Genomic DNA, 27,428 nt, shown 5'->3' with positions numbered 1-27,428 from the left:
TGCTGTGTTAGGAGCACTTGGGAAATACCCTGCATCTAATCACGTTCAGCCCTGTTTTCTACTTCTGGAAATAATACTGGCACATTTTTCTGATGAGAACTGCTGAGTCAGTCCAGTTTCCGGTGATGTGTTACAGGTAGCTAACTATTTTTTTTTTTATGGCTTTGGACTCCAGTCTCCCCTGCAAGCCATAGCTACCAAAATAATATACCAGTGGCAGGTGATTATAATATTGCTATAGTTTAAAACTAGAACCATTATAAAATGAGAAGCTTCTTTTCTTTTTACATTTTAAACTTAAATATTTAGTGTGGGTAAATGTTCTTTTAAAAGTAGATAATTCCATAATTAAGTATATTTAGCACTTTTACTGACTTTGCTGTATCTGTATGAGATGTTTTTGTCAAGGGCCTAGTTTTTGCACATATCCCCATAGATCAGATCCTCTATAGAAGCTAATACTGCACTTAATTTGAAAAGTGAGACACATTGTTACAACATAGTTGCCTATGACCCAGCCTGATCTCAGAAACAAAGGTAACAAAGGTGGTTGATAGTAAAGTTTTTAAAGTAGTCAGAAATGCCAGAGGAAAGACATGTGTTTATGTGCATAGAAATCATCCTAGGGTAGATGCTGTTTCAGGTTCTGTGTACCTCACTGCCATCAGTGCAGTGCAGTGCCTCAGTTCTCACTGGTAAACTGGGTAGAAAAGACAAGGACAAGAAAGGAGAAGTCACACAGCTACTAGAGAAGAGACCAAACACCCTTACTTATAGAAGATGTTGGTCTGGCTGGGAAACATAAGAAATTAAAAGTTGAAAAACGACTGTTAGGGGCACTTGGGAAGCACCCTGGCATCTCATCCTGTTCAGCCTTGTTCAGTATATCAGTATAATATTTATTGAAAATCGAGTGATTTTGAAAGATACATGACAATATTTTGCATTCCTTCTTTCCCCACCTTCCTCATGGCAAGGTCCACAGAAAGATGGACTACTATTTGACTGATGTTTTGTCCTAGTACTTGGCTCATTGAGGCACAGACATTTTTGGAATGATTGAATTGACATTAGTCATTACTTAGAGCCTGATTAGAAACAATTGACAATATTATCTCAGAGCTTGTATAGGTTTCAAAAATTATGATTTTGAGTATGGTATCCATCAAATACAAAGAATGTTATAAATCTAGTTTCTGGATAGGGTATTGTTTGGAGGTTTTTTTAAAATTTTGTTTTATGTACAAAGAGCTAGCATGGTCTCTTTCATTGAGTGGCTGCTTTGAGCAGTCCACTCAAGGAAGATCACTTAGTCCAACTTAACGAGGCCTGTGCCCTTCATGTACAGACGGGAACATTGGTGCGCAGGTTGAGGCTGCATTTCTGGTGAGCAAACATGGCAATTGCAAGAACCCTGTCTGAATTTTCATATTATAATAGAACGTATTGATGACCTATTTTGCATTCAAGGGTCGAGGTAAAAGTAGAGAGCTAGGGCATGCCTACAGTCTTCCTACATCTCAGGGAGGAGCGTGGCATTTACATGCTAGTAGTTCATTTTGTTTAAAATGTACTATTTTGCATATTTAAGAAGCAAAATTTTAATGTTTAAAAAGTTAAAATTCGAGGTGCTGGGGTTGTGGCTCAGTGGTAGAGCACTCGCCTAGCACATGAAAGGCACTGAGTTTGATCCTCAGCACCACATAAAAATAAATAAATTAAAAGTATTATGTCCAACTACAACTAAAAAAATGTTTTAAAAATTTAAATTTGAGTTAAATCTCAGTTATTCTGACCTTATATATTTGTGTAATTTCTAAGGCCTTATAAATTAGCTGCTTCCTGTATAACTGTGTGCATTGTTTTATCTTTTCAATGGGTAGCTTAAATGATATATAACTTACTTAATACTTATTTCAGATTCGTAAACAACAGAAAGAGCATGCTGAGTTGATTGAAGATTATCGGATCAAACAGCAGCAGCAGCAGCAGTGTGCACTGGGACCCCCCATTCTAATGCCTGGTGTCCAGCCCCAACCACCCCTGGTTCCAGGTGCCACTCCACCCACCATGAGCCAACCTAACTTCCCCATAGTGCCGCAGCAGCTGCAGCACCAGCAGCACACAGCGGTCATCCCTGGCCATGTTAGCCCTGCTCGAATGCCCAGTCTACCTGGCTGGCAACCTACCAATGCTCCTGCTCACCTGCCCCTCAATCCTCCTCGGATTCAGCCCCCAATTGCCCAAATACCAATGAAACCTTGCACATCAGCCCCAGGTACAGTGTCCAATGCAAACCCACAGAGTGGGCCACCACCACGAGTCGAATTTGATGATAACAACCCTTTCAGTGAAAGTTTTCAAGAACGGGAGCGGAAGGAACGTTTACGAGAACAGCAGGAAAGACAAAGAATCCAGTTGATGCAAGAAGTAGACAGACAGAGAGCTTTGCAGCAGAGGATGGAAATGGAGCAGCATGGCCTGATGGGCTCTGAGCTGGCCTGCAGGACATCTGTGAACCAAGTTCCATTCTATGGTTCTGACCGTCCTTGCGATTTTATGCAGCCTCCACGACCCCTGCAGCAGTCTCCACAACACCAACAGCAGATGGGGCAGGTTTTACAGCAGCAGAATGTACAACACAGATCTGTTAATTCACCCCCCACCCAAAATTTTACTCAAACTAATGAACGAAGACAGGTGGTACCTCCCTCATTTGTTCCTGATTCACCATCTGTTCCTAGTGGAAGCCCCAGCTTCCATTCTGTTAAGCAGGGGCATGGAAGTCTTTCTGGAACCACCTTGCAGCAGTCCCCATTGAGGCCCCCATTCACCCCTGCTTTACCAGTAACACCTCCAGTAGCAAACAGCGGCCTCCCCTGTGGCCCAGACCCTACCATAACCCATGGACAGAGTTATCCGGGATCAACTCAGTCTCTCATTCAGTTGTACTCTGATATAATCCCAGAAGAAAAAGGGAAGAAGCGCAGAACAAGGAAGAAGAAGAAAGACGATGATGCAGAATCCACCAAAGCACCATCAACTCCTCACTCAGATACGACTGCTCCCCCAACACCAGGCATCTCAGAAACTGCCTCCACTCCCTCGGCAAGCACACCTGGTGAGCGTCCTCAGCAGGGAGAGGAGACAGGGCAGCCAGGTGGCCCTTCACCTGCCAGTGTGGCAGCAGCCCAGCCATGTGCAGAGTTGGAAAACAGACTTCCCAGTAATGATTTCTCACAAGGAGCTCCAAACCCACAGACTTATGCAAATTCAGAGGTGGATGAGCCCTCCATAGAAACCCCTGCCAAAAGTGAAGAAGTGAAACTGGAAAAAGCTGAATCAGAGCCATGCCCGGGTCAAGAGGACACTAAATTAGAGGAGCAAACTGGTAGCAAGGAAGCAGACACTGCAGCTGGTCCTGTCTCCTTGGTGCAGAGTCCTCCCCATTTGGCTGGAGTCCATGTTACCAAAGGAGAGTCAGGGAATGAACTTCTAAAACACTTGTTGAAAAATAAAAAATCTTCTTCCCTTTTAAGTCAGAGATCAGAGAGCAGTTTCTGTTCAGAAGACAACAGTGCAAAAGATAACAAACTGGTAGACACACAGAACCCAGTGGAAGGATTGGTAAGTGTGAATCATGAAAACTACTACTTTTTCTTTTGTTTTGTTTTAAATTATACCTATCCCAGATTCCAATGGCTTATCATTTTCAATATGGTTCTGCAACCTTTTAACTCTAAAGACCCACTGTGTATTTTGTTGTTTCTATCTCCATGGAATCTGTGTTTTTACTTAACCTATAAACAATAATAAGTAATATTTTGTTTACTATTTAAAAAAAAAAAAAAGACATGGCTTGCAGTTTCATGCATAACATGTCTTTCTGCTGGTTACCACACTGAGCTCATCTAACTAAAGAAAGGAGATAAATGTGCCTGGATTTTAAATAAGCATGTGATTTCCATTAACCTCTTTAAAATGTGGAAGATGGCTCTTGGAACCCTGTTAATGTCCTCAAATGCTCAGGGATCACCCACTCTGGAAACCATGTTGTCATCACTAATTAATATTGTACAGCTATAATCTTACATGTCGACAGTGTTTCATTGTGGTTTTCTCACTATCAGTATTCTACTTATTTGAAGTTATCAACATTGGATTTGCTTTTGTTTCTCATTTGTAAGAAAAGCTTAATTGCAAATATGACATGAAGCTCTGCAACTGGTTGTTTTCACCTTTGAGAATAATGCCTGAAAAAGAGGGAATTATATTTTCAGAAAACAGTCAAAACCTTTGGCACCACTATATGTCTTCCCTCCCTAGATTTTGGTACTGTGTTAGGAATAAGATCCATAGATTTGAACAGGTCGGGCATAAACTAAGACTCAAACGTGTTGATAGTTCACTTACTTTTAACTTTCCAATTACATTAGCAAACTTTGGGGGCTCAAATGCAAGGTGATTTTGGATGCGGCAACAACCAGTTGCCAAAAACAGATGGAGGAAGTGAAATCAAGAAACAGCGAAGCAAACGGACTCAGAGGACTGGGGAGAAGGCGGCACCTCGCTCAAAGAAAAGGAAAAAGGATGAAGAGGAGAAGCAGACCATGTACTCCAACTCCGACTCCTTCACCCACCTGAAACAGGTGAGTCTTTCAGAGCAGCCACCTTAAAACTTTCAGGAAGTGAGAGCGCAAGTGCTTTTCAGCCTGTGAAATCCAGCTTTCTCTTTATTTTGACGATTTCCAAATTAAAGTAGAGAGCTACAAGGATAAAGGACACCTGGACTAGAAACCCAGGAGATTTCCTCTTTCCAAGCAATATTGTACCTTATCGTCTTGGCCCCTGAAATTCACAGCACAGTAGACAGATCAGTTAAGCGATGGTCAGGAGCAGCCTTGGCACCAGGAAAAACTATCCTCACTTCTTGTGACTGCAGCCACAGGACTCTGCTCATCTAAACTCTACTCTTCCGCATCTATGGTGGTTACAGAGCAGGGAGATGGCTCCTGACTGCTGCTGGTGGTGCCTAGCCTCAGCTCAGGCCTGATTTCTTGCTGAGCAAAGGGGAGGAACCTGTATTTCTTGAGACACCTTGGTAACATCCTTTTAGGACAGATGAGAACAGAGCTTATTTTGGAGCTCATTATTTCTCTCTCCAACATTTTGATACTTCAAAATTTTAAGCCTCATTTTTCTCACGTCTTATTTGCCTAAATTGCTTCGGGTCTTAGGAAGTTGAGGAACACTCAGTTTTGCTTATCGTGTACATTACTCTTAAATGTGTTTTTTAATAGCAGCTCTCTCTGCTCCCTCTAATGGAACCGATCATTGGAGTGAACTTTGCGCACTTTCTTCCTTATGGCAGTGGCCAATTTAATAGTGGGAATCGACTTCTAGGAACTTTTGGCAGTGCCACCCTTGAAGGGGTTTCGGACTACTATTCTCAGTTGATCTACAAGGTATGTTTCTTCACCAGGGTGTTGCCTTGCTTCATCTTTGGATGCCTTATCACAGTTGGTGGAGTGTGTCTTGGTTTTGCACCTAGTTTACATCTAAGCTTCCAGGTATCCCAAAAACTTAAAAACAGCCAACAGATAAGAATTTTACCTGGTGAGGTAGTTCTCACACGAATACTTGAAAGTTTCTCCAGGGCTCACTGCCTCCTGTACCTTCCCATAAGAGACCTCTGAATCCCCTGAAGTTAGAGCTCTTGGAGCTAACTCCTTGGTCTTCTTTGGGGCCAGCTTTGAATGAACCAGATTCCTTCCCATCCCCAGCCCCCCAAAAAAGATATTTTCTGTAGGTAAGAATACAAATTTTAAAAGTTTCCATGGTAAGGGAAATACAGGTTCCTTATAACCTTTATTATATTATAAAATGAATTCAAATTCCTAGCAAATACTGGGATTTTTAAAAAGTGGTTAAGGTCAGGTTTGGTGGTACACACCTGCAATGCCAGCAACTCAGGAGGCTGAGGCGGGAGAATCACAAATTCAAGGCCAGCCTCAGCAGCTTAGTGAGACCCTAAGCACTTAGTAAAGCCCAGTCTCAAAAATAAAAAGGATTGGGGATATAGCTCAGTGGTAAAGCACCTATGGTTTCAATCCCTAGTACTTAATAAAAGGAAAAAAAAAAAAGGTTAGCCTTTTACCTTGAAAAATGAAATTAAAAAGTTCTAAATACATTTTATCTGATAATTTTGACACTAGTTGCTAGGCTATTAAAATACTATAAAACCAAATCAGTTTACCTTTTGGTATTACTTTTCTAACAGTTTCATAATGGCATCTCACACACACCTTCAATTCACATCTGACTTATTTAAAAAGATCATTTTTGCAAAGTGTTTGAGAGTATTTTCCTGAGGTCTTCTCTTCTGACTTTAATATTTGAAAACTTCTCTCATGCTCCCTCTTCTGTCCATGTGGGCTGTTCTTCAGTTACAAACCCTCTCAGTGCAAGATGTTTATCACCATTACTTCATGAACGTAATGAAATCCCATATCTTTGCAAGATTTATAATTCCACTCTACTTTTGATTTGCATGGCATTATGGTAGATTCCAACGTTCCTTGAGATGATAAACAATAAGTGGCAAGTTGGTGGAAAATATTAAACTGGGAGAGATGTTTGAAAAACCTGTTAATATATTTGGTCCTTATAGCACTTTGTTACTCCTTTTGCCTTTTTTTTTTTTACGAGATCTTGAACAATCAGATCTTAAGTTGCAATTAAAGTTTAGGATTACAAATTCTTCAGTTTTTCATAGAACTAGGGCGTATCTTTATGATAATTTAATAAAATAAATTTTTAGAACTTATTACAATTTAATAGAGTTTTAAAGCTGTCTTTTACTAATTGTTATAACCATGAAATCTGAAAAGGAGTAGCATATAATAGTCTCAGACCTAATGGAAATTTGCTTCTTCATTGCAAAGCTAAGTACTCAAGCTCCAGGTCCAATAAGCAAATGGATCATAATGTATCCACAAAATCATAAGTGGTAGTTCTGAAAAACCCCTTCTAGCTTTATATGTATATTTTTCTTCCTGGTGTGCATTTGGAAATGAAGATGCAACTTGAGTATATTTTTGTAGCCTTGCTTCTATTTGCTAAAAATTCACAGAACTAGGTATTAGCAAGCTCGTTGCATATTTGCTCAGTAGCATATAATTTAAAATTTTTTGGTCTCCTGCAGCAGAATAATTTAAGTAATCCTCCAACACCCCCTGCCTCTCTTCCTCCTACACCACCTCCTATGGCTTGTCAGAAGATGGCAAATGGTTTTGCAACAACTGAAGAACTTGCTGGAAAAGCTGGAGTGTTGGTGAGCCATGAAGGTACGATTGTGCCTCAACGTTTTATACCTATGATAAGTGAACCTTTACCAGCTGTGTCTGGTACAGTGACAGTAGTGCTGTCCAGTGCTGTCTGCTTATCAACTTTGACTAGATGTACTTATGGTTTTATATGTTGGCTTTTGCAGTTACCAAAGCTCTAGGACCGAAGCCGTTTCCACTGCCCTTCCGGCCCCAGGACGACTTGCTGGCCAGAGCTCTTGCTCAAGGCCCAAAGACAGTCGATGTTCCAGCATCTCTCCCAACACCACCTCACAATAATCAGGAAGAATTAAGGTACAAGTGAATTTTTTTTCTTAAATTGTTGATATTTCTTTTTCTTATGTATTTAGTATAATGTGTAAAGAAATAGTATATAAAAACATTGGATGGGTAAAATTTGAATATTATTCTTGAGCTTATTAATTTTATAAGACATTGTTACTACCAGATATATTATGTATTTTTAAAATCTTGCATAATTTAGAGAATTCAACAAATGATAATTGAACAGACATTAAAGCAATAAAGACCTTCATGGGAAGGATTTCAAAGATCCCCGTCATCCGCAGGCTGTGAGGGTCATGTGCTGGGTGCACTGATGCTCATGGATGTCTGAAGGAAAGATAAGCACCTGCAGATACTAGAGTGCTGCTGTGCAGAGAGCTTGTCACCAGTTTGTGTTAATTCTTTGGCTCCAGGATTGTGATTGGGGAGAATCAGGTTCCCATAGTAGTTAATCAGCACCCAGCTAGTTAGTTCCAAGGAGTTGAGATATACTTCAAGTTTTTATCTTTTCCTTGGAAAATCTGGCATAATAACTTCTATTTGATGAGACATCCACTGACTCTCAGTCTCTTACTTTACTAATGAGAAAACTGGACCAAAGAAAAGAGCAACTTGTCTGTTCAGAGTCCAGGTCTTCTTTCTCTTGTACCTCACTGCCGAGAGTAGGCATCATTGCTCTTTTCAGGGGCTGTGAACAGCGGCTTGCTGGGCATGGTGTTTGGTGACCCAGTATAGTGTCTGCTCCAACCCTGGACTTCATAGGATGCTGTCCAGAAGCCTTTCTCAGGTCTCCGTCAGCATGAGCGGGAGGCAGACAGCAGTCCCAGGAATAGTCCTCAGCTGTTAGTCTGGGACTTCACCATTTCCCTGGTGGACCCAGGTCCTGGACTAGACAGGAGGGACCACTTTCTTCTTTTTTCACCTTACTTTGTCAGTTAAGAAAAAGAAGTATCTGTGAAGCCACAGCACCCAGGTTTTCTCCCCTCTTGCCACGGTAAGCAACAGCAGCAAGATGGCTGTTTTCACAGCCCCTGGCTGTTGGCTTGCAGCTGTGATGCTGAATGTGTGCATGGACTGATCCTTCCTGTTCAAGTAACAGGAGGCTTCCTTAGTCTCAGTGACCTGGAGTTTTGCAGAGGTGTTAGTATTCATCTTCCTCTTTGGCAAGTCTTTAAACTTTGATACTGAAGCTTTGGTCAGAAGGAAACACAGCTATTTACACTATTTCATAGCTAAACCTGTTTATATTTTTCCCAAGAGAGTCCTTGTTTGACCTTGAGCTGATTGATTTGCTGCTTATGTTATTGCCATTGATCACTCAGAGAGCATCCTTGTTGTGGGATACATGGAGTTGGTTTGAGAAGGCCCTGTGGTGGGTTTGCACGCTATGATGTGTGTGTGCTCCTCTTCCAGGATACAGGATCACTGTGGTGATCGGGACACTCCTGAGAGCTTCGTTCCCTCGTCCTCTCCTGAGAGTGTGGTTGGAGTGGAAGTGAGCAGGTATCCAGATCTGTCACTGGTCAAGGAGGAGCCTCCAGAGCCAGTGCCATCCCCCATCATTCCGATTCTTCCTAGCACAACTGTGAAAAGTAAGACCACTTAGCCTCATTACCTCTTCATTTCCCGCTGGTTTACTATTATAATATTTTGACCTTGAAGAGTCATTAACGTGTCTTTCTCTCCCCTACCTCCACTCCTTTCAAGGTTCAGAATCAAGAAGGAATGACATCAAAACTGAGCCAGGCACTTTATTTTTTACATCACCTTTTGGTTCATCTCCAAATGGTCCCAGATCTGGTCTCATATCTGTAGCAATTACCCTGCATCCTACAGCTGCTGAGGTAAAGATGAAATGACTTCTTAATGCCATGGAGTATGTCCCATTATTGAAGATATTGGTGGCTGACATAAATTGCCGTCACCGAGAACAAAAGATAAAGTTGAGGGTAGGGTGAATGGGCATTTAGACCTCTAGGCTGCTTTTGAGCACTGGCATTAGCAGGAGATTGATCTTAACCAAAGACAAGGCAGAAAGGGATGTTGGAGTCCACATGTTCCTATTAAAAGATACGTACATTTAGAGAGGCACCTTTTTAAAACTTAAGGCTGCAGAAAATTAACCATCAATAAAGAATGTTATCAGCAATAAAAGTTTTGCAGAAGTAGTAGAAAAGTCTTTTTTAGGTAGCAGCTGCTATGTCAAATACTAGTGAGTTGCTGAGGATTTTTAAATCTTTATAAACTGAATTCTGCAGAGACATTTTATTGGAGACCAAGCTCATAATGCTGTATCACAATATTTTGGTCGTTAACAGAATAGCATTCTTGTGGACTGTTTCACACTTTTGGCCAGAGCTGACTGGTTACCCTGTGATGTGAGCTTGCTCTGAAAACTTTTGGAAAAGGTCAGCTTATCCCTTATGCTCAGGTCTTTATACCTTTCAGGTATTAAGAGAGCTAAATGGCTTAATGTGCTCCCAAGTTGCTCGTGTTAGTTGAAATCTCCTCCTGAGGGTCTTTGTTGATGAAGACTTCACTTGTATATTGGTCCATTAAAACATGTCCCATCACCTCCCCAAGACTCTCAAGTCTAAATAAAAAATGTTGGATTTCCTTGCCCTTTACGCACCAGGCAGACAGCATCCACCCTAAGTGTGTTTCTCTTCAGAGTGGTGGTGCGCTGTGGCCTTCTGGGTGACTAACACAGGCTTTGCGTTTTGTTTTAGAACATTAGCAGTGTTGTGGCTGCATTTTCCGACCTTCTTCACGTCCGAATTCCTAACAGCTATGAGGTTAGTAATGCTCCAGATGTTCCATCCATGGGTTTGGTCAATAGCCACAGAATAAACCCAGGTTTGGAGTATCGACAGCATTTACTTCTTCGTGGGCCTCCACCAGGATCTGCACACCCTCCCAGATTAGCCAGCTCTTACCGGCTGAAGCAGCCTAATGTACCATTTCCTCCAACAAGCAATGGTGAGCTAGTGAGCTTTTTGTTAATCCCAAATCCATTCTTGACTCAAAATTAAGCTTATTCTTTTTAAAGTCTCAATTTAATTTTCAACAAGTAACAGGCACCGTGCTGGTGTGAGTCCTTGGTTAATTAGCCTTGCTGGGCGGTCAGTTTTCTGTAGTGTGGTGCAGCCACTTGTGCTGTGGTGTGTGGTGTCTTGCTGTCAACCAGGGAGTGTTGAGTGTAGCTGTCTGCAGGCTGTTGGAAGAAGCCTCTGACTTGCTCACCCTTAAGCAGCTTCTGTTCTTCATGTCCCTGAAACCTGTGCCACTGACGGCCTTCTCCAAGTGGTGCTGATAAGGCTGCCGGTCTGACATGTGTTGCTTGTCTTCTCCACCTTCCTTCTCTCTTCCCCTTGTCTGCATCTACACTGCCCTTGCAGGGCCACCCTCTTCCCAGAGGGACATCCCTGCCCATCACTGAAAAACCACACTCCTGCCTCAGGCCATGCTGGGACCAGCCTACTTTGTCATGTCTCCCTGCTCGCCAGTTTCCTTGGGATCTTTTTTCTGTCGTTACCCTTCTAGAATCTAGTAGCTCCTCAGTTCTCATCTTTAAAGTCTTTTTGAGAGCATCCATGCTGCAGTTTGGAACTCTTAGCTGGGAGCTGCTTCTGTCACCCGTGTTTTTCCTGGTTCTTTCTGTCATCTCCCATCCACCTCCCCCATCCCAGAGATGTTCTGAATAGACTCCAAATCCTGAACTTATATTTTAACTTGGTCTTGGGTCTTTGCTTTCTTTCTTTCTGATGCTCCAAGTCATGCTTATTTAAATTTCCTCTGCACATTTCTCTTTATTGTTCATGAAATGTTTTAGTGGCACCTTAACCTCAAACGACAGAAATCTCTCTTCCTCCTCCACTCACTGAGTGCCTTGATTGAATACTAATATATCTTGGTGACTTAGTTTTGTTATTGTTTCATGCTAGCGTTGTTTCCCCAGTTGTTTGAGAATAAACATGTTTCTTTATTTGTACTCCAGTCACATTATTTTTTATCAAAGAATATAAAGTAAGTTGAACCAAGGTCAGTACAGTGTAATCTGATGTCTTATGTCACCGGTCAGTTTTAATTACTAACAAAAGTTGATTGCCTCTAGGTCTGTCTGGATATAAAGACTCTGGTCGTGGTATTGCAGAAAGCACGGCACTCAGACCACAGTGGTGCTGTCACTGCAAAGTGGTTATCCTTGGAAGTGGTGTGCGGAAATCTTTCAAAGACGCAGCCTTCCTGAACAAGGTACTGTGCCTTCTATTCCACCCCCAACCCCCACCCCTGGAGGTGTCAGTGGCACTGACTGCTCTTCCACCTGGGAGGGGCCCCGTCCCACTGTACGGTGGGACACGTTCCTGGGGTGACATGAGTATGTTGTCCTCAGGGCTTCAAGCCAGGCAGCTCCAGCAAACTGCCAAGTTGTTTGTGATAAGGACCACAGTTCTGAATAGTGAAATAGGGACGATATAGTTTGCACATTTCTAGGAGAATATAATTATATGCTAAAGATTGGGAGATGGTCACCTTATTTTTAAGATCAAGAAACTTTTTAACATAATGTAAAAATCACAGTCAACATATAGAGCCTCTTTTATATGTATATTTTTAGTTGTAGATGGACACAACAACTTTATTTTATTTTTATGTGGTGCTGAGGATCTAAGCCACTACCTCTCACATGTGAGGCGAGCGCTCTACCACTGAGTTATGCCCCAGCCCTATGTCCTCTTTTTATTAAGAGGATTTTATTAAGTTTTGACTTGTTAAGACGCCCCCCCACACACACACACACACATTTCTCTCTACTTTTCAGGACTCTCGAGATAGCACCAAGAGAATGGAGAAGGACATCGTCTTTTGTAGTAATAATTGCTTTGTTCTTTATTCATCAACTGCACAAGCAAAAAACTCAGAAAACAAGGTAATGTTAGTGCAATCTCTGCTAAACAATATGTAGTGAGTGGTTTTGTGTGTTCCAAGTATATAATAGTGAGTAGAACAGATGTGTCCCTGCCTTGCAGAGCTCTGAGGGAGGGTCCTGGTGGCCGCTCACTGACTTGATGAGGGAAAGCGGCAGCCTTGCCTTTTTTCCTCTTCCATGTGCAGTGAGGGAGTGGGCAGATGAGTCTACGTTCTCAAAGTTCAGAACTAAGTAGAACACTAATACGGAAATCTTGATCCTTACAAATTATGAATCTCTGCAAATTACAGATTTTTAAGTCTTAATTAACATTTAAAAATACTTTTATTAATATTACTTCAATAGGAAAATTTGTTCAAAAATAAAACTTAAGTCTATTCATGTACTGTGAGAGAAAGCATTTGGCTCATGCCAAGTTGTTTTACTTGATGTAAGTAGTCTGGGTATGTAGTTGATGCAAGTGATATTGTTAATTATATGTTTTGAAAGAAATTTTATCCCGTAAGCAAGACTGCTAGTCATGGCTTTCACAGGAGAACGTGCTGAAGAGGCTTCTTGCTAACAGGCAATAGCCCTCACTGTAATAAAATCCAAGCCATCTGACAAGTAAATTTGGACTTTAAATTTAAATACCCCAGCCTAGGTGAGGAGGTTGTCACCAGGTAGTTTCTTAGGCTGGTGTGCAGTAGCTGCCCACTTTGGGATCCTGGATGAGGCCTGGCTCTTTTCAGTTACCGTTTAGGATGTGGCATGTGAGCAGAAGGACTGTGTGGTTTTGGTGTTCATTACTTTGTGGCAGCCTGGCCCAGCTCTGAGCAGCTGGTCCAAGTGAGGAGCCTAGACACCTGGGCAGGATCTGCTCTTTGGCAGAGAGCCTCTTCCCCGTTAATTCCACCTGAGGATAGTGGACAGGAATGGAGTTAAACTCTTGCCAAATGACGTTGCCACATGACACTGTTCTGTTGTACAAATTAAATTAGCTAGAACTTCTGATGGCACTGATTTGTCCAGCTTTTTATAACAGGGAAGGGGAATGTCCAAGAGGGCTTAAGGGGTGAGCATTCTATAAATGACAACTGTGAAAAAGGCATAGATAGAACCACCCTGGCTGGCCTGCCCTTCTCCATTTCTCCAGTAGGACTCGGCCAGCTTCCACTAAGCCCGAAACCTCATGTACCCCACCTTCTCATCAAGTCAGACCCCTGTTAAACCAGCTGCTTGGCTTCTTGCTGAAGTAGAACTACTTTTAGGGCATGTGAGTCACTCTCTTCTTTTTCCTCCATGGCTGCTGCTTACGGCCAGGAATCCACTCCTTCGTTGCCACAGTCACCCACGAGAACGATGCCATCCAGAGTGTTTCACCAGTACAGCAACAACATCTCCACACTGGGTGTGCACTGCCTCCCTCAGCTCCAAGAAGAAACTTCCCCCCCTCCCTCACCGCCCATCACCTTCCCTCCGGCCTTTGAAGCAGCCAAAGTAGAAGCCAAACCCGATGAGCTTAAGGTGACAGTCAAGCTGAAACCTCGGCTCAGGACTGTTCATGGTGGGTTTGAAGACTGTAGGCCACTGAACAAAAAGTGGAGAGGAATGAAATGGAAGAAATGGAGCATTCATATTGTCATCCCCAAGGGGACATTTAAACCACCATGTGAGGATGAGATAGATGAGTTTCTGAAGGAATTAGGCACTTCTCTTAAACCTGACCCTGTGCCCAGAGACTGTCGGAAGTGTTGCTTCTGCCACGGAGAAGGGGATGGGCTGACAGACGGGCCTGCGAGGCTGCTCAACCTTGACTTGGACCTGTGGGTCCACTTGAATTGTGCCCTGTGGTCCACAGAGGTCTATGAGACGCAGGCTGGTGCCTTAATAAATGTGGAGCTAGCTCTGAGGAGAGGCCTACAGATGAAATGTGTCTTCTGTCACAAGACAGGCGCCACCAGTGGATGTCACAGATTTCGATGCACCAACATTTATCACTTCACATGCGCCATTAAAGCACAATGCATGTTTTTTAAGGACAAAACTATGCTTTGCCCCATGCACAAACCAAAGGGAATCCATGAGCAAGAATTAAGTTACTTTGCAGTCTTCAGGAGGGTCTACGTTCAACGCGACGAGGTGCGGCAGATTGCCAGCATCGTGCAGCGGGGAGAGCGGGACCACACCTTTCGTGTTGGGAGCCTCATCTTCCACACGATTGGTCAGCTGCTTCCCCAGCAGATGCAGGCGTTCCACTCGGCTAAGGCTCTCTTCCCCGTGGGCTACGAGGCCAGCCGCTTGTACTGGAGCACGCGCTATGCCAACAGGCGCTGCCGCTACCTCTGCTCCATTGAGGAGAAGGACGGGCGCCCAGAGTTCGTCATCAGGATTGTGGAGCAAGGCCATGAGGACCTCGTCCTGAGTGACACATCACCGAAAGGTCAGGCCTGCCACCTACATGCTCTGCAGAGCCAGGGGCTCGATGTTAGGCTGATGAATGCTTTTTACATCAACATTTTTTGTGGGGTGGGGTGGGGTGGGATACCAGGGATTGAACTCAGGCACTCAACCACTGGGCCACATCCCCTGCCCTATTTTGTATCCTCACGTTCAGTTCATGTAACGGCAGATGAGTAGTTTTCATTTACAGATGCGGATCTTGGCCTCCTTGTATTATACCTTGCTAGTTGCTATACAGTTTTCTAAGCACTTTTGTAGTCAACATGTATTTGAGCATGAAAGTTGGTAAAATAAATCTGAGAATAATTTGTAGGTAAAGGTTACCTGCCATTTACCTTGGGGTGCGGGGGGTCCTCTTCCTTCTTTCTTTTAAGTACTGGGTATTTTTAAAGTCCTGGTGCTCACTGAGCCACATCCCCAGTCCTTTTTATGTTTTATTTTGAGACAGGGTCTCATTAAGTTGCTTAGGCTGACCTTGAACTTGCAATCCTCCTGCCTTGGCCTCCTAAGTTGCTGGGATTGCAGGTGTGTACCGCTGTGTCCCATTGGGGACCTTCTTAGTGTCAGTTTCTAAAAGGCAGCAACCATATATGAAGTGAACTGTGTATGTTTTCTCAACATCACAGAAGCATCAGATATCATACAAGTTCAGAGGTGGGAACTAGACACTTAATTTTGACTCCAGGGTAAGTCTGATAAGTCATTGTTATTGATGCAGAAAGCACTGGACAGCTGCATTTTAAAAATTGACCATTTTATTAAAAATGTATGAAATGCTCTAAAGATATTCCTAAGAAAATTGTCAATTTCACATTTTAATTTAGATTTGAGGGGAAAGGAACATATATCTACAGATATTATGTATTGGACTAATCATTTTGAAACTAGTATGTTGTTTAATCAGTAAGAAAGTGGATTAGCTAGTTGCATGAATCTCAGTTATCTTAAAGTAACCTTTTTACTTTTACTCTTTATCCATAATGTAACGTTATTTTCCCCCCAATTTCATAAAGTCTTTAAATTGCTGTCACTTAGTAAACAGGTCTGTTAGATTGCTGTGTGTGAGGGGCTGGGCTTCATTCTCTGGGTTTGTGCTTCCCTTGCTTTTCTCCCTGCTTAGCTAAGAGTGGGGTTGTCATAGAAATCGCCTTCCTGTCTGCATGTAGGTGTCTGGGATAAGATCTTGGAGCCTGTGGCCAGTGTGAGGAAGACCTCTGAGATGCTCCAGCTCTTCCCTGCCTACTTGAAAGGAGAAGACCTGTTTGGCCTGACTGTCTCCGCAGTGGCACGGATAGCAGAATCAGTGAGTACCTAACTCACGGTCCAGAACAGGAACTGCCTTCTAATTCAGTGGAGCCAGCTGACCACACCATGGCAGGATTTGTGCTTTGCAGAGCAGGATTTTGCCTGTGGGTTGACCCCTGTATCTGGAGGAAAACAGGCCCTCAGTGCAGTATTTCCCTTTTCTCAAAGAAGCTCTGGTCAGTCCTCAGGGTCTCTTCCAGCCAGAGGCTAGCCAGGGTGGAGGACGCCAGCTGTCATGTCTTCGCTGTCTACATGGATGGGGAGACCCTCTTCCCTGGCCTTCCGAGGTTCTGCACTTGAGAATGTTGGGTTCCCTTTTCCTGGCTCTGCATATTTGTGGCCACTCTCCTGGCCTCTTCCTGGGGTCAGTCTCCAGAGGGCAGCAGGCTGTAGCAGCGCTTGGTAGAAGGCTCCTCTGACTCTGTTCAAAAGATAACAAGTGAGTTTGGCAGTGACACTGTCTGAACCATGGGTACATAATACTTCTGGAAAATCACATGTTGATAAGGCATTGTATATTTTGGGGGGTATCAGGGATTAAACACAGGGGTGCTTAACCACTGGACTACATCCCAGCCTTTTTTATTTTGAGACAGGACCTTGCTAAGTTGCTCAGGGCATTGCTAAGTTGCTGAGACTGGCTTTGAACTTAAATCTTTCTACCTCAGCCTCCTGAGCTGCTGGGGTTATAGGTGTGCACCACCACACCCAGCTAAGGCATTGTTTTCAAGAATAAAAATTCACTGGTGTGTTACCTTAGTTGCAGGCCTGATTGCCTCCTTTGGAATACCCCTGCCTATGATGTCTGTCTTCTATGACTACAGAGAAAAATGTTTCACAAGAAATATGTTCTAGAAAAGACCCTTAATGAATACACCTTTAGTTAGTTGCCACTACACTCCTAGGACATCGCGGATGATACCATGTCATATAGTCATGTTTTAAAGAAGAAATATATGATCAAGAAAGCAAGTCATGTAAAAAAAAATCTTAGCAGCTCTTAGTTTTAAAATTCAGATGGAAGAACTGTGTTTTGGTTGTTGGTCTTGGAACCTGCGGCACGCACATGTGTGCTTGGTTGTATGGGGTTCTGTGGCTTTGACCTTTCTCTTCAGAGAGCACTTGTCAGGGTTTGCTGAGTTCTGCTTTGAAACTGAGCCGACAAGCTCATGCTCAAATAGATCTGAGTGCAGGCTGATTATGTTTAATAGGTCAAAAGACCATTTTGTTACCTGGAAAAATGTTTGAGTGGTTTTTGTGGTCCCAGTCACATGGTTATCTTTTTGTGTATTTTGCTTCTTTTCAGCTACCTGGGGTTGAGGCTTGTGAAAACTACACCTTCCGCTATGGCCGGAATCCACTCATGGAACTCCCCCTTGCCGTTAACCCCACAGGTTGTGCCCGTTCTGAACCTAAAATGAGTGCCCATGTCAAGAGGTTTGTGTTAAGGTATTTTGTTTTAACTTCACATAGTACAGCCCAGGGTTTCTAGGCATATTAGCGGTTTTTGTGCTTTATTTGTCTGCTGCTTACAAACCCTGCTGTCTCTGGCTGTGTATGTGCCTGATTACCTCAGAGGACGCCGTGTGTCTCTGCTAGGCAGCTTTCCGTGTGTTTCTGTTAGTAAGACTTTGAATCAGTCTGGCTTTGGGCATCATTCAGAGGCGTCTTCAGTTTTTCTTTTGTTTCCTGTTGGTACGCCATCATCTGCAGGCCGCACACCCTGAACAGCACCAGCACCTCAAAGTCCTTTCAGAGCACAGTTACTGGGGAGCTGAATGCGCCTTACAGTAAGCAGTTTGTCCACTCCAAGTCATCGCAGTACCGGAGAATGAAGACTGAGTGGAAATCCAATGTGTATCTGGCCCGGTCTCGCATCCAGGTGAGGACTGTGTTCAGAGTCACAGGTGGTGTCTGGCAATAGGAGACATAATAGGATGTGGAAAGCTGTTTGACGTGACTGTAGGGACGATAGAGTCTGGTGCGCTAGGGCCTCAGGCTTGCTCTAGTAAGCATTCTACCACTGAGCCACAGCTGCATCCCAAGAATCATATTTTGAAGTCCTATTCAGTTTTGTCAGTTTATAACACTAGTAATTTCAAACAGAAGCTGACGTTGGGGATGCACATCTTTGCATCTCAGTGCATGCTCTTTGGAACTCTTGGGAAAAAAATATTGCTATATTTCTGCACACACTAGATTTTTTTGGAAAGCTCAGTAGGGCTGTTGTTTTTTTTTTGTTTTTGTTTTTTTTTTTAATGTACCAGGGATTGAACCCAGGGGTCTTAACCACCTATACATATTCCCAGCCCTTTTTTTTTTTTTTAATATATACCTTTATTTTGTTTCCTTATTTTTATGTGGTGCTAAGAATCGAACCCAGGGCCTCGCACAAGTAGGTGACCATGCCACCACTGAGCCACAACCCAGCCCCACCAGCCCTTTTTAATTCATTTTTATTTTAAGACATGGTCTCACTAAGTTGCTGAGGCTGGCTTTGAATTCGCGATCATCCTGCCTCAGCCTCCTGAACCACTGGGATTACAAGCGTAATGACAGCCACCCACATGGCTCAGTTGGGCTGTTTTAAGCATCTTATGAAAAATGAAAATGTTTTCAAAAGGTGCTCCAATTTTGGAAGTCACCTTATTTTTTGTATGCCGTCTTTCTATGAAGTCACCACACATGTCTAGGTCGTGAGATGTCTTTAGGTAAGGCCATTTAGGCTGAGCAATCAGAATCCTAGTTCGGCTCCTCCCTGAAGACCTCAGTGTTGCAGTCAGTGTCCAGCATCTCTCCTCTGTGTCCCAGGGGCAGCTGCAGAGCTCCTCTTGCCAGGCTTGGCCTTCCTGACGGTGCTGTGGGCCCTAGTGCTGCTGGGCAGCACTGCCGCTTCCACTGGCATCGGTGCGGCCTCTGTTCACCCCCTCCCCCATCCCGTGTCGGGCCCAGCCCCTTCATGGCCACCCTGTCATGGCTCCAGGGAGTCCATGGGCTTCATTGAGAACGTGAACGGGAGCCCTGATCTGTGTGGACGCTCTCAGGTTCTTTTTTGGGGGGCATCTTTTTCCTCCTCACTGCAAGGTTCCGGATCCTCTCTTTCTTCTTGACATTTGTACCCAGACTGAGGCCTTTCTTGATGGACTACTTTTCTCACTTGATGAGCCCTTCCACCCTGGAGGACTGTGGCCTCAATCTGGGAAACGCTTGCTGCACACTGTTTTGCAAGTCCCTCTTCTGCTTTATCTCTGTAGACCAGCACCGCACCCCTGAGGTCTCAGATCTCAAAGCATGGCCCCCAGACTCGTGGAGGAACTTGTTAGGACTGACAGTCCAGTGACCCAGAGGAGGGGCTGTCTCCTCCCCAGCTCTGTTTTCCCAGCTCTCTGCCCGAGACTAGCTCTGCCTATTCTGCTGCTCTTCCTCGTGTGTCAGCTGAGAGCCCAGGTCCTCCTGACACTTCCACCCCTGTGTGTAGGTCATGGATGGACCTTCTTCCTACTGCTGAGCCCCCAGACTCTACAGGAGTGAGCACCCTGTCCCTGCCCCTTGTAGTGGGGCTTTATTCACGCTCTGGATGTCTCGGGACCGTGCCTTTGTGCTGGAGGAGGGTTTCAGTGGTGTCTTTGCTGTGTGCTCCACGGGTCGCCATCAGCCTGAAGCGTTCTTGAGCTCTCGTAGTTTCCTCCTCCTCCCATCGGTCCGCCTCTCTCCCTCTCCCTCCCAGTCCTCGTGGCACTGACAGCAGGCTCCTGTGATTTCGTGCACCTGCCATGGAAATACATGCACGTGTGTGCACTCAGGTGAACCCGGAGTCACTAGCCTCTCCCACTCCCTCTCTCACTGACCCCAGCCCCCAGATGGCACGGTGCTGTGGCGAGCTGCCCTCAGCCACTCCCTAGGGAGTGTGCCATCCCATCCTGAACACAGTCTCCTGGGTGTAGCCCCCCGCATGGAGGCTGAGCCCACAGTAAGGCATTTGTTCACTGTGCTTGCTTTTCCTCGCAGCCGATGGTGCTGGGTTCTGAGCAGGCAGCGCTGCGCATTCCTCCCTGTGGGGTAGGAGACTGTTCTTCTTCTTGTCCCATTTTTGGTAGGTGTTACCATTCCTCATGCTTTTGCCACTCTTTCAGTGTGGAGTGGCATTGTGACCTTTGTGACCTTAATTGAAGTTCCCACCCATTGACAAATGGGTGCCTTTCTTGTCTCCTGCTTGGATTCACCTTGGGGAATCGAGTGTTCACGTCTTTTGACCACTTTTCAGTTTCTAACAACTGTTAGTTCTCCTGTGAAACATTCTCTGTCTATGAGGAAATATGGTCTCTCTTTCTTCTTATGAAGGTTTAAACAGTTAAGTTTCTGTGACTCTAGCCTTGGTCAAGTCCATATTCTTCATATGCACTCTCAGGTACTTTCCTCTTGTGATACGAGACAGCTTTACTTACTCCCTTTGGGCGACCAGTTGTGACTCATTCACGTCCAGCTGAGTTTTCACACTCCTGTAATCACTGCACAGGAAGTTGCCGTAGGCAGAGAAAGGTCTGGATGCTGTTTCCCTTGTCTTCCTGTCTGTTCTGAACTGCTGGGCTCCCCAGGGTTCTCCGTTGCTGCCTTCTGCTCAGAACTGAAGGCAGAGACCTAAATCAGGTTTAGGAAATGCAGATACTGATGAGATTTTGACATATTTTTCAGTATGTTGTTTTTCTACAATTTGTAGTGATACAAACTTGATTTTATTTATTTGTTTGTTGATTTCTGTGCTGGGGATTGAACCCAGAGGTGGTTAACCACTGAGCCCCATCCCCAGCCCTTTTTATATTGTATTTTGAAACAGAGTCTTGCAGAGTTGGTTAGGGCCTTGCTGAGTTGCTGAGGCTTTAAACTTGCGATCCTCCTGCCTCAACCTCTGAGCCACTGATATCACAGGTGTGGGTCACTACACCCAGCATGATGAAGACTTCACAGCACTGCATGTAGTATGTAATTTCAGGGCTCTCACAGATATCCTAAGCTGCCCCGGGAGAGATGGGCTGCCGCGGTTCAGCCTGTTCAAGTTGCAGTACATTCTTGCCCAGAATTTTTTATTAGAGCAAAGATAATGCCTTCCTTAAGAGTTTCGTTTGTGGGCTGGGGATGTGGCTCAAGCGGTAGCGCGCTCGCCTGGCATGCGTGCGGCCCGGGTTCGATCCTCAGCACCACATACAAAGAAAGATGTTGTGTCCACTGAAAACTAAAATATATATATATAAAAAAAAGAGTTTTGTTTGTTTTCAACTTTCCTGATAATTACAGCAGAGTCATGTTTTTGCTTCTTCTCTTTGCCTTCTAGGAAATTCAGCCAAACCTAAAACCTGTTCATAGTAATAATTCCTCATAGTTATCTGTTTCTGTTTTACTAAATTGATTGTCATGTCAAGTCCTTCTTGAAACAGTAGCAGGAGAACATACCCACCAGAAGCTGTTCCTGCCTTGGTGGGTGGAGCTCACCCAGTGCTCTGTGAGAACAGGGCCTGCTGGGTGGTGTGTACACAGTCTGCAGCGTTCCTTTACAGATGGCCTTGGTCTGCTATGTGCTGCCATGACAGGACATCATACGGTAGCAGCTCCCAGATCACAGAACTTGACTTGGCTCACCATTTTGGAGTGTGGGAAGGCCAAGATGCACCACTTGGTGAGGGTCAGATGCACCACTTGGTGAGGGCCTTCTTGCCATATCTTCCTGGGTAGAAGGCCAAACAGCAAGTGCAGCAGGGAAGTAGACCTAGTCCACCTGTCAAGACCAGTCACTCCCAGGATGACTAGCCCATTTTCAAAATATCAGCACCAACCATGCACAGGAGCAAAGAGAGCCCCCCGGCCCGAACCCCTGAAGCCCCACCTGTCAACCCTATTGCACAGGCAGCGAGTTTCCCACTGTGGACTTGGGGCACATTCACAACAATACAGCTGTGCTCTTAAGAATTTAGTATAAAGACATAGGAACCAAGTAGCAATGGCACAGCCCTAGGTGGCAAGCTTTTCAGAAACTAAGATATTCAGTGAAAAAGATCGCTTGGGTCAAGGTGAAAACCTTAAGTGTGGCTTTTGATAGCTCCAGGATAGCACCGTTGTGTCTGTTAACCAGAGTGTGATGTGTGCTCCTGCTTTCTCCCAGGGCCTCGGCCTGTATGCTGCCCGGGACATAGAGAAGCACACCATGGTCATCGAGTACATCGGGACTATCATTCGAAATGAAGTGGCCAACAGGAAAGAGAAGCTGTACGAGTCCCAGGTAGGCTCTGGTCCCTGTGATGCATAGACTGGACACAATCCCTCATCTCTGTCCCTGTGCCTTCCAAACACCTGACAGGCTGGGCCACATCCGTGTACTGTGTTTGGTCTCGAACCAACACTGTGTCTGCATACCTTTGCATTGTTCTGTGGTCTCGTGCCTTCGGTTTTGTTTATCGGTGGTGGTATTGTGAAGGTGTAGCTGTAGATTATTGGGCCTGGCTGCGTTGGACCCATGGCTCCATGCTTGCTGTTGGTCCCATGCAGATGCACCTGCTGCAGTTGGCCCAGTGGCCCTAGGGAGTGCGGTCAGGGTGCATTCGATGGGGCAGCTGGGCCTGCTGCTGAGGGTCTAGGTGGAAGAGTTTGGGTTGTGCACTGAGTCGCCTGCTTTCTCTGTAGAACCGCGGTGTGTACATGTTCCGTATGGACAGTGACCACGTGATCGACGCAACACTCACTGGAGGGCCTGCAAGGTGAGGCGAAAAGGACCCAGGGAACAGGGTTCTGCAGGGGCTTGGTGCAGAGGGGAGGCGGCCAAAGCAGGGGAAGAGCTCTCACTGCGGCCAGCACAGATTACAGACGTGGGCTACTGAGTTTTAAGAAGCATTTTTATTTAGAAATTTGTCTTGTTAACGGGTTAATAGAAATATAATGATTTAAAAGTTTGCCCTGTGAATGGAAGTTGTAAAGAGTTCCTCCAGTTGTGTTACAATCAAAAGTTTCTGACATGGTGGCTTGCAGATACATCAACCATTCGTGTGCGCCTAATTGTGTGGCCGAAGTGGTGACTTTTGAGAGAGGACACAAAATCATCATCAGCTCCAATCGGCGAATCCAGAAAGGAGAAGAGGTGAGGGCAGGGGTGTGCCGCTGTCTGTGCCTGGTGGGAGCACGCCCTCCTGCCCACAGCGCCTGCTCGGATGTTTCCTGACTGGGAGGAAAGTCCTGGGGAGGTGACCTTGCCCCCGCGGGTCACCCACAGCCAGCGCCCCCTCCCACCACACAGCAGCCTCCCGCTCCCTGCCCTTCCCTTCCACACAGCGGCACCCTCAGGTGTCTCAGGGTCCTTCCTGTCCTCTGACCCTGTGCCGTCTGGCAGATCCTCTCTGGAGGTGGACGTCACTGATCGCTGTGTGCAGAACACAGACTTGGTGCTCTTTGTCTCTGGGCACGCGATGGTGTGGGCACTGGTGTTAGGAGGGCCATAGGTGCAAATCTGGGGAGCCATGTGCTCCAGATAGCTCGTCTTCACACTCAGTCAATATAAGCTTGCAGATTTTTCACATCAACAGATTTTCCAATAATTTTAGGTATTTTGTGGGTTTTGTCTTCAAAATGCTGAATGCTACACTTGACATGAGTCCCCTTGGTCTCATAAGATCACTTGGCCTAGGGTTTCACCTTGTAAGATTGTTGAGTTGACTGCCTCGTTTTGATTTCTCCACTTTGTCTGTCACATGTGATCAGCATCTTGCTCTCGGTGCCCTGGGTCGAGAGCTGTGTTTCTTGGGAAGCGAGGAGCCCGAGGGGCTGTGGTGGACCCAGCCTTTCTGAGCACAGTTGGGATCCCACCTGTGTGTCTGGTCATGCTTTTGGAATCCACTTTTCTAATCAAGAATAAGGGAATGACTAGACCCAAGGCCCTTTGACATCTCAGAGTGACCTGAGGGAAGGGGACAGGACATAGAGCACCAGTAGGGCGCTGTGAAGGCTGGGCGGAGCCTGCTGAGCCTGGCTCAGCTGTCCTTCTGTTGAGTCTTGAGTAAGTCCTTTAGCCTCTCTAATCCTCTATTATGTTCTGTAAAGTAGTGAAAATAATTTCCTTATGAAGCTCCTATAAAAACCTAATAGAAGGCAGTAGTGTGTTTACTAAGAGTAGCTGCTCAGTAAACACTTCCTTTCTATGTAGTAAGTCTTGCAAATAACGTTCTAGGACGTTGGAGTTGAAAGAGACCCAGGAAGTTACTGGCCCCTTTGATTTGGCTGTGGGATTACCCAGGGTTAGAGGTAGAGGGGACAGCTGGAGGCTGAGGGTGTGGCTTGTCCCGCCATCTCCCACCACCTCCCACCACCTCCCACCACCTCGCCAGCTGCTGGGTCTGAGATGGTGGTAATATTTGGCGAGCCCTAAAGAACAGCACCCTTAGTTTCTTCTCTTCAAGGTCCCCACCTGGAGGACCGGGGAGCCTCAGCTGATCAGGTCCTCCTGGAGAGTGTGCCTGTTGGGCGGCTGGTTGGCGGAGCCCGTGAGGGAGGCAGAGCCTCGCTTCCTCGCCTGGGTTTTGGCTGACGCTGTGTCTTTGCTCCGGGCAGCTCTGCTATGACTACAAGTTTGACTTTGAAGATGACCAGCACAAGATCCCGTGTCACTGTGGAGCGGTAAACTGCCGGAAGTGGATGAACTGAATGCATTCCTTGCCATCTCAGCGGGCGGCTTGTCCCTAGGAAGAGGCGACTCAACACACCATTGGAATTTTGCAGACAGAAAGATATTTTTGTTTTCTGTTTTTTATGACTTTTGAAAAATAGCTTCTGGGATTCTGGTTTCCTCGGTCCTTGAGGTTAAGGAGGTGCAGGAGGAAGGGTGAGGGTTGAACAGAGGCACAGATGGTCCAGCACTTTTGCTTGTTTTTCTTTTTTCCTTTCTTTTCCTTCCTCTTTGTTTCCCTGTGGGTGGGTTTTGTTTTGTTTTGTTTTGTTTTTTGTTGTGTTTCCTTAATCTCACTAAGGAGAAACTTACTGGGGCAAAGAGCCGATGGCCACCCTGCCCCAGGGCAGGGGCCTCCTATGAATGTAAGACTGCAATCACCAGCCAGGGCGTCCAGAGTGCTGGCCACGCCCCCTGCGGCAGGCCTCTGGTCGAGTGAAGTGGACACCACTGAACAGGAATGTACTGAGATGACTTCCTTAGGGATAGAGCTAAGGGATAATAACTTGCACTAAATACATTTAAATACTTGATTCCATGAGTCAGTTTATTGTAGTTTTTGATTTCTGTAAAATAAGAGAAACTTTTTGTATTTATTATTGAATAAGTGAATGAAGCTATTTTTAAATAAAAGTTAGAAGAAAGCCAAGCTGCTGCTGTTCCCTGCAGACTAACGGACCCTGTCACTTTGTACAAACATGTAAATATTTTGAGAAAAAAATACAGTATAAAAATAGTTATTGACCAAATGCTACCAGGCTCTGCAGCAGCTCGGTGCTTATAAAATGTCATAGGGATGTCACAATATAATTTTGTCTTATTAAATATGCCATTATAATTACATAACAACCAAAATTTCAACCTGGAGTGTTTGGGCTTTTTTTGAAACTGCGGTCTATTAGTACTTGTTTTATACACCTAACTTCTGACTGAACAGAGTGTATGCTATGACTACAACTTTTATAGCGGTTTTGGTAATTTTAACTTTTTTTCACATTATATTGTTGCATCCCTACTTCTTCAGTCAGGTTTTTTGTGCTTACGATTTGTGATAACTGTGAATAACTGCTCACAAATACATCCAAATGGAGGCTGGACTTTTTCTTCAGCAAAAGTAGTTTTGATTAGAAGTTTGTTTCAGATCACAGAGAATCATGTACACATAATAGAATCATGTAGCAGGAACTTAACCTAACTTTAGCTTTCTATTTAACACAAAAATTTGAAAAAGAAAAAAAAAAGAGAGAGATGATCATGCTCGCATCTGCAGGACTCCGGCAATAGGGTTTTTCGAAGATGTAATTTTAAAATGTGTTTGTATGAACTGTTTACATTTCTTTAATAAAAACACACACTGTTTTGTGTTTGCTTGTAGAACCTTAATCAGCATTTTGACCCAGGTAGCTTCTTGCTGTGTACCTCGGGTTCTGGTACTGACACTTCACAGCGTGGAGGATGACGTCTGTGCACAGTTGCGTGGGCTGAGCTGTGCGCGCCAGTGCTGCGGGCCTCACCTGTCATGTATATGGCATGATGTATTTTTATCTTACAGAATAAATCAATTGTATATATTTTTCTCTTGATAAATAGCTGTATGAAATTTGTTTCTTGAATATTTTTCTTCTATTGTACAAAATTCTGACATCCTACCAGTATTTGTCCTACCGGGTTTTTGTTGTTTTCTGTTATGTATAATAGTATCTGATGTTGGCAAAAATTGAATTTTTTGAAGTATACAGAGTGTTATGGGTTTTGGAATTTGTGGACACAGATTTAGAAGATCACCATTTACAAATAAAATATTTTACATCTATAACAGCAGCCTGTGTTCTCTGCTCATCCCTCTCACTCTGGGCTGAGGCTCTTCTGCTGATGGCTGTTGGAATGCGTGGACCTCTGACTCGTCCGTCAGTCTCTAGCCTTGATGCCGTCACCTCGCTTCTCCTCCTTCACCAGTGACTTGACCCTCAAGCCCACTGTCGTAGCTGGTGTGCTCCTCGTGCAACGGAGGCGGATGGTGCTGGTGCCTCCTGTGTTTGCAGTCACGCTTATGATCCCAGCTCGGGAGGCTGAGGCAGGAGGACTGCAAGTTCAAAGCCAGCCTTGGCAACTTAATGAGGCCCTAACTAATTTAGTGAGACCCTGTCTCAAAACAATATAAAGCGCTGGGGATGTGGCTCAGTGTTTGGTAGCCCCTGGGTTCAATCCCTGATTTAGCATCTGTGCTGCCCAGACTGGCATCATTTTCTCGGGCTGCTCCTGCCTCAGCCTCCCACGTATCAGCACTGCCGCGCCTGGCTGGAATTTTTTCTCCTAATGGCTTTCCAGGCTTAGCCTGCGCGACAGGGCCTTTGTTTCTATCATCAGCCTATTTAATGCAATTGATTTAAAGGGCTGCTAAAAATTGAAAATACCCAAG

At 44.8% G+C, this 27,428-nt stretch overlaps 1 protein-coding gene across 1 annotated transcript in view; it reads left to right on the top strand.

Moving 5' to 3' along the window:
* Positions 1–26,819, top strand: part of KMT2C (lysine methyltransferase 2C) — a 270,015-nt gene extending 243,196 nt beyond the window's left edge. Inside the window, 17 exon segments of the mRNA XM_081287862.1 lie at positions 1,921–3,627; positions 4,437–4,649; positions 7,205–7,346; positions 7,493–7,640; positions 9,045–9,223; positions 9,339–9,475; positions 10,361–10,610; positions 11,746–11,885; positions 12,454–12,561; positions 13,864–14,983; positions 16,170–16,306; positions 17,615–17,757; positions 18,022–18,190; positions 22,463–22,579; positions 22,981–23,054; positions 23,323–23,431; positions 24,895–26,819. Coding sequence (XP_081143988.1) covers positions 1,921–3,627; positions 4,437–4,649; positions 7,205–7,346; positions 7,493–7,640; positions 9,045–9,223; positions 9,339–9,475; positions 10,361–10,610; positions 11,746–11,885; positions 12,454–12,561; positions 13,864–14,983; positions 16,170–16,306; positions 17,615–17,757; positions 18,022–18,190; positions 22,463–22,579; positions 22,981–23,054; positions 23,323–23,431; positions 24,895–24,987 — 4,986 coding nt within the window. The 3' untranslated portion in view covers positions 24,988–26,819.
* Positions 26,820–27,428: the final 609 nt, after the last annotated feature.

This window comes from Spermophilus citellus, assembly GCF_964194105.1.
Source record: "Spermophilus citellus genome assembly, chromosome: 3".
Taxonomy (NCBI): Eukaryota; Metazoa; Chordata; class Mammalia; order Rodentia; family Sciuridae; genus Spermophilus; species Spermophilus citellus.
The sequence above is the reverse complement of the archived record's forward strand: the minus strand, read 5'-3'. Positions and strand labels throughout refer to the sequence as shown.